The sequence below is a fragment of the Lottia gigantea genome, assembly GCF_000327385.1.
Source record: "Lottia gigantea unplaced genomic scaffold LOTGIsca_45, whole genome shotgun sequence".
In the NCBI taxonomy this organism is placed as follows: domain Eukaryota; kingdom Metazoa; phylum Mollusca; class Gastropoda; family Lottiidae; genus Lottia; species Lottia gigantea.
Window position 1 is genome coordinate 532,376 of NW_008709577.1, and position 13,516 is coordinate 545,891.

The 13,516-nt window shown below is 30.4% G+C and overlaps 1 protein-coding gene across 1 annotated transcript; it reads right to left on the reverse strand.

Annotated features, from left to right (window-relative positions):
• Positions 1-3,227: 3,227 nt before the first annotated feature.
• Positions 3,228-8,784, reverse strand: LOTGIDRAFT_66418 (hypothetical protein; the record flags this gene model as incomplete). Its single annotated transcript, XM_009060859.1, has 3 exons — positions 3,228-3,532; positions 3,593-3,679; positions 8,715-8,784. Coding segments are annotated over 3 exons (462 nt in total), but the record flags the coding sequence as incomplete, so codon positions are not given.
• Between the last annotated feature and the right edge of the window lie 4,732 nt (positions 8,785-13,516).

A 13,516-nucleotide genomic window follows, 5' to 3' on the forward strand; every position in this document is an offset into this window, starting at 1 on the left:
AACTAAAATATATTGAATTCCTGTATCTGGTAACTAAAAATATATTGGAATGCCTGTATCTTGTAACTGAAAATATACTGGAATGCCTGTATCAGCTGGTAACTGAAAATATACCGGAATGCCTGTACCTGGTAACTTAAAGTATATTGTAATGCCTGTATCTGGTAACTGAAAATATATTGGAATGCCTGTATCTGGTAACTGAAAATGTATTGGAATGCCTGTAACTGATTACTTTGAATATATTGGAATACCTGTAACTGGTTACTTTGAAGATATTGATATGTCTGTTACTGCTTACTTTGAATACATTGGAATAACTGGTTATTAAAATATATTGAAATAGTTGTAACTGGTTACTGAAATATATTGGAATGCCTGTTTCTACCTTCTCAAAATATATAACAACGCCTCTATCAGGTATATTGGTGTACATATATGGTTACTGAACATATATTGAAATGCTTATATCTAGATATAGATCCCAGCACTTTTTAAGAAAAAATCTTTTTTCCCCTAGTCGGCTTACAGAAGGCTGGTCGATCTATGATTTGGCTAAATGGTGATGTACCACTTTAAAAAAGCCCTACTTAGAGTGTATCAGTAATGTATTTATACATAGTATGGTTTGGTAAAGATTTTATCATCTCTACGCTTTTGTTTTGATTCTCCTTTTTTTCATATATATGCCTACATATATCCACCCCTTTGTAAAATGTTTTAAGATGTTAACCTTTACTGAAACTTATTATCCAGTATCTATGGTACGTTGTTAATTCAACATACATGATGATGACCACTATGAACAGTTTAATGCGGGTGGTCAGAATGATCTGTATTCTATTCGATCTGTAACAATAGAAGACCTTTTCTCATTATTTAAGCTTTGTATTACTGTAAACATTTGAACAATTTCAACTCGGCATGAAATCACCCGCATGGACAGTATTATAACTATTTTAATATTATCTTTAATTATTAACAATAGAAAATGTTTTACTTTTTTAATTTCAGTCATTAGATCTAATCTTTATGTTATGTTAAACAAATAGAAACCCATCAATTCAAGAACGTAAGCGCCACTTTTTAGGTCTACGAATCGTTTATAAATACTGTATCTTCTGAATTTTGAAGTGGAAATGAAATATATGACCTAGGTGATTGAAATGACCCTATTAATCAGCTTGCAACATCTGTCAAATGTCTTGCTGTATGTGTGTTGCAAATGGTCGAACGATGCATGGTGGATCATTATTGACAAACTCAAACTCATATACTACTGTCATTTTGCAAGTTGGACGCAACGGTAAAAGTGTTCCGTTTTCTGTTCATCAGAAATACGAGCTATTTTTGAAAATCTGTAGACTTGGCTCGATTTAACAGACAAGCTTAGGCAACTGTATTGCAGTTTCATATCATAGAAATTAATATGTTGGGGTTACCTAGAGTACATAGAAGCACTGCTAAGACTGAAATGAGATTTGTAATCAATCTTGCACCTTATTTACTTATGTATTAATAATTTTACGCAAATGCATAATATGACATGTAAGATATATGCATTTATAGTCTTTATTTCAGGCCAATATTGACTTTGGGTATTTATAACTTTGCATAAATTAACATATATCATGATGAGATGGGACAAAATGCATTCAATCTGATACAAGACCACGTAGCTGTCAAGTTATCAAGTTATAAGATGACAGGTAACGGTAGATAATTAGATAGGGTTTCAGTATTTAGGAGCCATATTGAATATGATTAATAACTGATATTATAAATCAGTATTATTATCTTGGATCATATATCTTTCTATTGTCCAATATCAGTAACATCTTAGGTCAGGACACCACGAGAATACATCTAACACTTCTTACGCTTTAATTATCATTTAGGCCATCATACCTCAAAAACTATTACAATGATGCAACGTCAGCGTTCGATTGGCGAATTTATATAATCCAATAAATATCTTTTTACAACCGATTGGTCAAATTACATTAAATGTAATGGGACATATTATATTGCCATCTTAGAAATCTGCTTGCGTCACCAATTTACTATGAATTCTATAATATTTTACAAATTAGCTGTGATCGATTAAGAAGTATTGTTTTCTAGAAAGAGCGGAAATGGTTAAAAAAAAGGAAACGAATCTTTTGAAAGTAATAAATATACACAATTTATTTGAAACAATAATGAAATAAAACATCGTATAGTGGTAAAATGATTTTACAACCATAATAATAATATTATAGAAAACAAAATGCGACAATAAAACAACGTCTTTATGAATGATGGTAATGGAATGTACAGAAAATTAGTTGTTCAATATAACAGTATATTTAAATTGATGTGAACACATCATCATTTAAAAAATGTCGTGAGCAAAATTAGAATAACAACGATGAAGATGAATGCGCTGTAAAGTTGAGCAAAGCTATGTTTTTAAAATGGAACTATTACAAATAGTGTTGGAAATACCAATGGAAACATGCTGCAATTATGCTAATTATAGACAAATTAGGTTTATCAAACATATGTAAATGAATTTATAAATTAAATGCAGTCATTAATAAATTAATATGGAATATGGCTTTATAATTGCACCAACTTACAATTAAATACTCACAAAACTCACTTAAGCAATGATTGATAAGAATGAATATTAACTTTCTCGTTTTAGGTTTCATATAAATGCATGTTTCTATGTTCAAACGATTAACTTTAAACAATAAACTACAAAAATGACTAATTTGGTCATTTGAATGTCAATGTTTTGAATTCTCGTTTCGGGCTCCCGTTTCAAGCACACAATTTGTTTCACAAATTTAACAAATAATCACTAGATTAAGGCACAACAAAAACAAATCACATTACTACCACCATCTCGTTTGAGGCTGCATTAAGGGATGACTGTAACTAGGCAACACATTCATATTATTAACATTGGGTACATTTAGGTTCATAGAGTTCATAGATCCCATAGAGCTCATACTGTACGCACAGCTCATGTTCATATTCATGTTCATAGAATTAGATAACGTGGAACTAATACCACCACCAGCACTGGCCATATGGGACGGATAACCGTTCATAGAGTTCATTCCTAGAGAGTTCACACCTAATCCATTGTTCATTGGCATGTTCATACCGTTCAGATTAGATTGCATTTGTAAATGATCCTGAGATTTCATAAGGGACGAATTGACACTACTACGTTGACATGGGATACCATCTTTCACTAGAACAGGGACAGCAACTCTTCTGGGAGAAGGTAAAGGATTCAAATCTGTCAAACCCTTTTCTTGTCGCGCACGTTTTAATTTATATCTATGATTTTGGAACCAGATTTTGACTTGTACAGGCGTCAGTCTGATAATACTAGCTAAATGTTCTCGTTCAGGGGCAGACAAATATCTCTGCTGTCGAAATCGTCGTTCAAGTTCATATGTCTGAGCTTTTGAGAATAACACGCGTCTTTTTCGACTCTTTTTTGTTTGTTCGCCGTTTGGTGTACCTTCTGTTCCTGATTTATCTTTCTCATCCAGATCAATGTCCTCATCGTCCATCTTGAGGGAGTCAATACTTCCATCTGGGGAGGTGGGGTGACTCAAACTATCATGTTTAGAACTGTCCTCATCTTGCGGACTGCTAATTGGTCTGGAATTCATCACTGACATATTTCTTCCACTGCCTGCAAATACAAAAAGTATAAATTGTTACAACATAGTCTTACTGTGATTTTTACTTCAAGTAGGTTTTAAAAAAAAATTCTATATGAATGCGAATCATTATTAAAAGCATGGCGCAGCATAGGCCTAAATTATTTTGAAACTTTCACTTTGACATAATTCTGTGATTTTGAAATCGAGATTGGTGGATCAATTTTTCGCCAAGATCACATGGCTAATAATAGTACAAATAATCATACAGAAATATTTTTAAAAAGCCTTTAATTTGAAGTCTAAATTAAATGATATCGATTATTAATAATTTTTATAGTAAAAGTTGACATACACAACTATAATCTGATTAATAAACAGTAAAATCAATAATAAATACAGATATCAAATAACACATTATTTACCGTTTATTAACTATTTATTGATATTCCTATACTGGTTCAATAACTATTTACCATTAAACATTCTCTATTATAACACTGATTTCTGACCTATTTGCAATCTGCTGTTATTTTATTTATTTCATGGTCAAAATACATCAAGAATAATTGATAAATTGGTAGTACTGCAAGCCTGTGTTCGTTGTTAACCCAATTTAGTAAAGTTTTAACAGAAATGCATTGTTTTCAAATAAACTGTTCTTTATTGTATGGTATGGTGAAAAAACGAGTCACGTTCATGGATTTGGATGACAAAAGTCTTCCTTTTCTTGGACAGATTTTTTTCAATTTTTATATTTAAATTTGTCGCCTTTTATGTGATCCAATATTATTCGTAATGGAAGTTTAGCTAAAAGAAACATGGACAAGATATGTCGGTTGCATGGATTACACAACTTTTCCTTTCAAATTGCACTTTTCAAATGTTAAACTGTACAATCGTTTGTAATATTCAGAAAATATCTTCTAATAATGAAATTTATTTCAAAACAAATCTAAGTGATTCACAAATGATGAAAGTCAGCGTTTTGTCGGACATTTACCTATTAACGTATCTATGTTTATAAGCATACCTTTTTATATGATTGCTATAACTAAAAACATAAAAACATGAAACAGCAATAATTCGACATAGAATATATTATTCTCTACTAATTTATACTTGATATATTCTACTAAAACGGATATGAAATACGATAGAAATATAATTCACTCAACTATAACAATTATATTTCAATCATAAAGAAAAGTAATAAAACGAGCTCTCAATTCAACGATAAAATATATTTTCCCTAGTCTAACTAAGACTGTTTTCAATGTTAATAATCATAATAAAAGATTTTCCAGTTAAAAGGTGGTTGTAAAGAAATAACGACCGGACACTAGACCCAATACACTATTCATCTTCACATTAAGAAGAATACTTTTCTTGAATAAATGGGACTGAATAAGATTAACATTGTAAGACTCTAAATACTTATTTGGGGTGAAGTGGAAGATTTCTTAAAGTTAATACACGCCTGAATGGTCGATGTGTATACTTTCACCTTTTTTATTATTCCATACTTGAATATTACAATTCTATTCATTGAATATTATCAAAATCAACTAAAGGTGGATCAAATATTTAGCCTTACTATATGTATGTATAATAATTATATGTGTGTATATATATATTCCAACATTAATAAATAAACAACATACTACTTTCCTATGAAAAAATACTATACATTATTGAAAAGAATATCAGTTGTACATGAGACCTTGGTCTTATAATAACTTTAAATCATATTTGCCGTGTGTTTTTATAACCTTTAAAAGTGGTTTTCGAGTGGCGATCTTTTATAAGTTACGGTGTTAACGCCAAAAGTAAACCCACGGTTCTTATTAATTTACTATGAAATATTATTATCATTGTCTGTCTATTTTACATTAACTAAGAGACCTCGGGGCTAATTTTATAATAATTACGTTCAATTTTATTACTTTTAAGTCTGTAAATAAATTATAATTTCAGTTGATTCTTCCACTGTTTAAATATTTCCTAAAAAAGTGCCAAGATAAAACAATTTATTTGCTGACCGAACAATAATTTGAATATATAAACCTGTAATGAGCGAGAATGGCCAGAAGATGTAAAAGAAAAAAAAAGACAATAATTCTTAAAAAGCTGAAACATTCGTAACAAAAAACGCAATTTGTACGTTCGAGCTGCAAACGATATTATTTTATCATTTTTTTTTACGATTGGGCTCATTTATTTTGCAAGGAGTCAACATTAAAGAAAATAGAAAAGATCGTACATGAAGGTATTTGTCTAGTTGTAAGACTACTAGTAATTATTGAATTAAAGTAATCGATTCAGATTAAGAAGACTTGTATCAGGTAGAATAATAATGGTTTATTATGGTATCAATATGTCAAGAATGCCTGATTCCTGATACTTGATTCCTCTTCAGATATTTACCAATCTCTTTAGTCAATAGACAGCTTAAAGATACCACCGGACTCGGATTTTTGGCATCATTTTATAGAAATCAGGTATTCGAAAGTATAAGAATTTTCTGTTCGGTATTTGCGGTATGACGTTTCCTCCAGAATTCTTTACGACACAAAAGTCGAAATAATGCTACAAGACCACAATATGAGTTTTCGGAAGTCCCAACCGAAGTAAGACCAAATCAGTATTTAAAGATACATAATTAGTAAATTCCTATTTATATTTACATATAAAAAGGTATGTCTCATGATTTTGATTGAAGCATTGTCTGTCCAAAAGGGAAAACTTGACTGAAATGTATTGAGTTTACAAGAAGCAGCTCAATGACTTAAACTCGCTAAATATTTTAACAAGCTCAAAGAAATTTTTTTATTTCTCATTATCGACTAAGAAAACATAAATAATACAATTGATTATAAAATTACAACTTAAATCCATTCCGAAACAATGATATATGCAGGAGAGATCTTCAATTTAAATTGATGCATATACATGGTTTGTTTTTATTCAAGGATGGCATTATTTAGTACCAACTCGTTAAATTTTCTTGAGAAAATCCAAACAGAATTTAATATTTATTTTAAATTCTTATTATTCAAATAATGAATAGATTGGGAAAATATTCAATTCACTATTTTCATATTGAAATAATAATTTGATTTCAAAATATTTTCACAATATGAAAACTCAATAAAAATAACTGCCCTATCAAAATATAAAAATAATGTTGTTTTTAATTGCAGTGGGATAATTGCATAGTATCCTTTTGACGTGGCATTTGCAAGTGGAAATCAATTTTTCACAATTCTAGAAAAATAATTAGCCTAAGAAGATCTAGTTTTTTTTTCATGTAACAAGATATTTCATTGACAATTAGTGTTAAAAAAAATAACACAGAATTTGAATTTTGTTGTAACTTTGAGTACCTCAGATTCAGATTTATTATTTCTATATTGCTCTGAAATTACTGCATTGAGCACTATCAAAACAGTGAAAAACTTTATTTTTTATAGTATAGTCCTAAATTTATTAATGCAGGATAAATTCACATTCAAATCATAATGAAATTGCGTGAACGTTAATCTAATATTTGAATTTACAATCTAAATTTGGAATATAAGTTCCAGTTAACTTTCTTATTATCAAAGAAATCACAAGGATGAACTCAAAATCGATGCTCACAAACTGAGTCGCATCCGGAATTCAAAAAATATATTGAAATGATAGATACCTGAAATCTACACATCGCGATATTAAATTCAGAACATATGAATTTAAATTCGTTCAGGACACTCAAATAAACATTAACAATTTGAAGGCTATATGACTGTACATAAAAGTCAAAAACCGTTTTTTAAATATAGAATCAACGATCGTAAAACCCTCAAAAACTCTTTTTAGCATAACAATTCAGATATAACATAAAAATTATTTATACTGTTATCATGTATCTTATATCTACATTCAAAATTATAAGTTAGATACTGGTATAAAATTAATATTAGAATTTTCAAACTAGAAAATGCTCTTTGGAAATATAAAAATGTAAATCGTATAATCTTGAATTTAACTTCTTGTTATTTACAAATCAGACATAACATTCGAATGGTGAATAATTTTAATAATAAAAACCACTGTGAATAGATAGAAATTTAAAATGAAGAGTTTGAATATAATAAAAGAGGAGAACGGGTTTATAAAAATATTGTCAAGAACCTATCGATCAGACGCTATATAAATATCATTTTATTTTATCTAAATATTTTATGATGATTTTATAATTCGAATATAAACTAAGATAAAAAGCCATTATGAATGGAGGATATTTTTGGATGATTCAGGCATCAGAAGACTTTCTTGTCGTTGATTTTGACAAATTTTAATATGAGTTCCTCTAAACGTCAGTTGTAATTGGTTTTAATATAGTTTTTATTTCCAGAACAACAGTTGAAAGATTACTGATAAGATTATTTGTCAAGTGACTAACGACCAAATCAGTTGTGAATATAAAGCAGTTACAGAAAACATGGAAATAAAACGTTGAACTAATAAAGAAGTTACAATAAAACGCAGAGTGGATATTAAAATTCGTAAAAAAAATATTACTTATAAACCATTTAAACAAATCTATTTCTGTCCATAAGAACACCGAAACAAACAGAAACATTACAAGAGCTAATCCAATCTTTAGCGAAAATTGAACTTTCTGATTTGAATGTATATCGTAAAATGATCTTTGGCCATTTTTTCAGGCAAAAAACTCAAAAGAAAACAATAACAGTTATCGTCAACGCCATTTCCATCAGATGAACTTCAAGAACATCACCTCAGCAATGGTGACATGTGAAACATCATTGCTATCAGAATTTGCCAACCTTACCTTCCCAAAGAAATCTGTTGCCATTTTTCATGATTATCAAACCCTATGGTACCAATTCACAAAAGACTGAAACCTTTCTACCTTGCTGCACCAAGATATCAAATCATTGTTATATCAAATAAGATAAAATAAAAGATAAAATATTGATATGAGTAGTGAAGTACAGGAAATGTGTTCTAGTTTAGAAGATTTAATAATAATCTTACTTTGATACTGTAGTGGGTCGTTTGTCTGTAACCACCTTGTGTATGGATTATCAGTAGAATCGTAGTAGGGTACACTACTATCAGTTGTCACCAGTCCTGGACTCGCACAGTGTCCTTTTAGTTTGGTCTCGGGTAACTCCAATAAGTCTTTGACAGAAAAACTTGTTGATTTGGGTACTCCGTTCATGACCAATTGAGTTTCCATCTGGAGAGGTTGGAATAATTTGAACTTGGTTAAAACGAAGATCGAACTGTTTGGAGTGGTTTCTGTCAGAGGTTGAAATACCTCTTAAACCCAGCTCACCGATTGCATAAAGGAATCATCCATGTGTGCTACGAGGTTATTGTCTCTTCAATAATAAGCAAGCATCAAATAGAGCTGATACGTCCCAAGAGAAAAAGTGGGCGGGTTGAAAAGACAATCAGTGTTACGGAGATCCTCCCCTTTCTATCTGAATGATTTGATTGGAGAAAAGAGAATAATAGGACCACCCCTAGAATAATTGATTTATTAGCAGGTGTGTCCCGATCAGAAAGACACGACCTTAAACAAGAAAAATAAAGTGAGAGATAAAATGATATTGTAAACGAGCGGTAAATTACTCGTGTAAAGTTGAATCAATGAAGAGCTTTTATCAGTCTGTGAGGTTTTTGTGTAGCCCTGAGTCGTTTTCCATCAAATTCTATCGATAGATTTTTAACTTCAATACTTTATTTCTTTACAAAACGGCACGTTTCATTTTAGCCAAAGTAGCGTAATATTTGCTAACGAAGTGAATGAAATAAAAGTTGAAAAGTGTATGAATAGTTTTTGATTAAAACCTTAATGTAGATAGGAACAGACTATAAGAGGCGATATAGAGTAGATTTAAACAAGTCCAGAAACACTCGATATCTACTTCACAAACACTTACAAGTCTGAGAAGTCACACTCAAACTAGCTCTCTACAGCTCCAGTTATCTTTCTTTAATAACATTACATCTAAATACTAAACCATCTTTACTCGGATGTTGAACTACTTTTAACAACTAATATTACACTTGATACCAATTCAACTAATTCAATTTCTTCATCTTAATCAGATACGTTGGACTTAAAGACGTTTCAGAGCAACAATGGGAAATCAAATCTAGCTATAGTTCAATTTCATCTTTCATCAAGCTCACTCTTCTAAATTTTTCACCAGATTTCGACAGTCTACGATAGTAGTTAATATTCTGTCTAAACATGAAGCATGTAATTTTTACATATTTTTCATCTCTGGAACTTATGTGCTTTACTTATGCTCAAGTTTGATTCCATCTCACATTTTCAGGTACATTTTAGAAAGCTGTAAATGTTGATGCATGACGGTAATTTTTATCATGCGCCCTTTAAACAAAGAAAAAAATTAAATTGTTTTGCCAAACTTCAAATGATTCTAAAGCAAAAAGAAAATCAAGAGCAGAACACGTTTATTAATAAAATGAAATATGGAATTAAAAGTGAAAGAAAACTAATATTAAATGTGAAATAATTAAAAGATGTCATGAATGACAAGTAGATATTTGAAGGTTAGAAGTAGATCGTGGAATATCATCATATTAACTGTTCAAGAGGAGACATTTGCTTCATTACATCTCCTCTATTCTGTTATTTCCCTACTTCAACTAGTCTTCATCATCAATTATACTCTAATTCTATCATTTATCAAATAACATTCCGTGCTACTACTTTCTTTTTACCAACCTAATATCAATTGTAATATTTAGCTCTTATCGAGCATATTATCATAAAATTGGCGAAAAAATTGGAACCTAACCATAAGAGATAATTGTAGGTGCCTAGGTATTAATGACCTTCAGTGGTAATGACAAAATGTGGTTTTGAAAACAGACAATTCTGATATTCTGATAACGATTTTAGTTTAAGTGGTATGAATTTAACACCGTCTAGAAGCTGTTAGATTGTCTATTTTGTGGAAGAATTCCATAAAAGTTTCGAACAACACAAATGATTTTCACCAAAATTTGAAACTGATATTTTATCAATTGATCGATACCAGTGGAGTTGAAATTGACCACCATTTCTATTTTCAGAGAAAGAAGGTCTAAAATGTTGTTAAACACGGCTAAATTATTATTCATCTTATTGTTATCAAACACGGTACAATGTATTCTGGTTTAATTTTCATTCGACTGATCTTCCATCAAGATTATCTGTTCATCTGATCTGGTTACTCAGTCGTCGTTTCCTTCTGTTGATTTAGTATCAATAACTGCAGATCGTGAGTAGCCTAAATGACGGTGAATTTGATTTTAAGCGTTAATAAAGTCAGGTCTAATCGTTAAACTATATTTGTGTACAGACGTCTAATATGTCTGTCACAATCTATACGAATAGACATAATCAGAGGAAACGCACACGCGTTTTAAAAAGGCTTTCTGTGTGTTTTTGTGCTTCCAGATAAAATACTGCTTTACAGGAACAAGAAACCGGTGTGACAACATTTAAAGATGCTATCAAAATCCCACAAACATAGTAGGGTAACTGGAAAGCACACAATAGTTAGGACATGTATTTGGTGACTAATTTAAACCCCTGAAAAGCTAAATATCCATTATACCATTAGCTGTAACCGATTCTTACAAACAATACTAGTTTGACATTTGAAAATCTGGATTTAAAAAACCAAAATCAAAATCAGGCGATTTAATATATGAGAAAGCAATAAAAATTCTTAATAATTCTACTGAAACAATAAATGAATGAATAATATCATACTTACATAAAACTAGATTCTAATGGTTAATGGTTCAATATTCTAAACAATGTGATATTAAATTTAAACAAGAGATCTTTAAGTTAAAACTGAATTGATAAAGGCAGAAGTTCGTGTCACTATTATTATCAGACCAATATGGCCGTCCCATTAGTTAAATACACAATGACAAGTTAGTTAAAGAGTCGTTTTAATTCATCATATCGAATGTTGTTATGAAAAATAATAATATTCCTACATTTAATACTATTTTCTAACAGTTGTTATGGATATCAAATTTGTTCTTTAATTTCCAATTTCAAGACCTCCAATAAAATTACTCGATTATCAACATACAACAGGCGTAATGGAATTAGATTGGAATGTGTTGGCACACAAAGGGTTCTTTTGAAATATCGAAGCAAAGACAATTAACTTTCATGCCATTCATAGCTTTTTCGTATATCTCTATATATAATTTATCCCATTTTCGAATAAAACATAAATATTAACCACCAATCTTTGATCAACATTTACGACGTCAGGCACCGTTTATCTTAAGATTTAACGAACAATTTTAGTCGTAAATTTGTTATATTTCGTCTACATCCTTGCGGTACAAAACTGTACAAAATACCCCAAGCCCACTTCAATTTTATTATCATCATTTAAATACATATATCTGAAATACATGAATAACCAGAACCAAATAAGATCAATTGGAATGGAATATCCTGAATTTGAAGAAACTGAATTGCTATAGAGGAATTAGTCATAGAAATTTGTTTTTCTGATATTTTATTTTGTTAAGTATGCCTTTGTCTTATTTTATTCAAATGTTTTTTTATACAATAAGTTCAGTTATTGATAATTTGAAATCAGTGCTACTGGTAAAGACAAACTGCTGAAGGAGGCGCCCTTTGATGTTAGATTTAGACTGTACTTATAGAGATTAAACTGACCAAATGACCAACTGATTGACCAAATCCTCTTATGGTCGATTGTGTCTGAAAACCCAAATCAACAATTCGGAACTTATCCTTATTAATCCAATACTTAACACTTAACGATACATTTCTTAATTTATCAAGTTTCATTCGTTAAAGGTAAATATATGATATCGGTGACGTTTGATATTCAAGTGTAATTGGATTACCATTTTGAGAATCGTCAAGTGTAGCCTGTAGCTCAGAAATTAAAGAAGACTTGATATTTAGCACCATTTAACACTTGGCAAAATTTTCTAATGTTTTATTTTAATATATTAAATATGTAGGATGATTATGTTATAAATGGGAATGAAATATGTATTTTCTAATTAAAGCGAGAATGGAGTTTGATTTTTTTACGTTTTCGACACATTCATGTTATTTTCAGGACCGTATTATTTTCTTTAAATGATGAATTGCAATTTCTATAAATTCTAAATGGTATAGAAAGTCGCAGCTACTCAGTAATATTCCCAGGACTATCAAACCAGAAATAGGAAAATGGCCAATACAAACATCGTTAGTTGTTCTATTGATTGAACAAAATATCTATTATTGTTTTTAATAAGAGGATGTCAACGTCTATCAGATTATAACCCGTTACCTGTTACAAACCGTAACACCGTAACAAGTTACATGTAAAACATTCTCACTTTCCGTGGTTTGATCTCTGACCGTGAAGGGCATTTCGCCGGAAAGGTGTTCAACGAACACTAGCAGGTGTTCATATCCATCTTCAAAGATGGTACCGATTTGGAGAATCCTATATTTTGTAAATCTATGTAAATAAATGTTATTGCAATTAAAGTGGATAGGTTCTTGAATAAAAAAAAATGGTGGATATGTCCTGAAATTAAAATAACAAAACAATTAAACAATACCCGAAGGTCCTGTGGAGTTGACAAGCTCGGTCGCAAAATGATATCAATGTTCTAAAGGATGATCACTCCTTGCATGTTGAGTCTTTACAGCGTCAAAACTTGCACTGAGGAACTAAAATCAAAGAACTTAGAGAAGACAGATTTGAAAAGAATCATTACTGATTTCGAATAGGCACATCAAATGTTCTGAA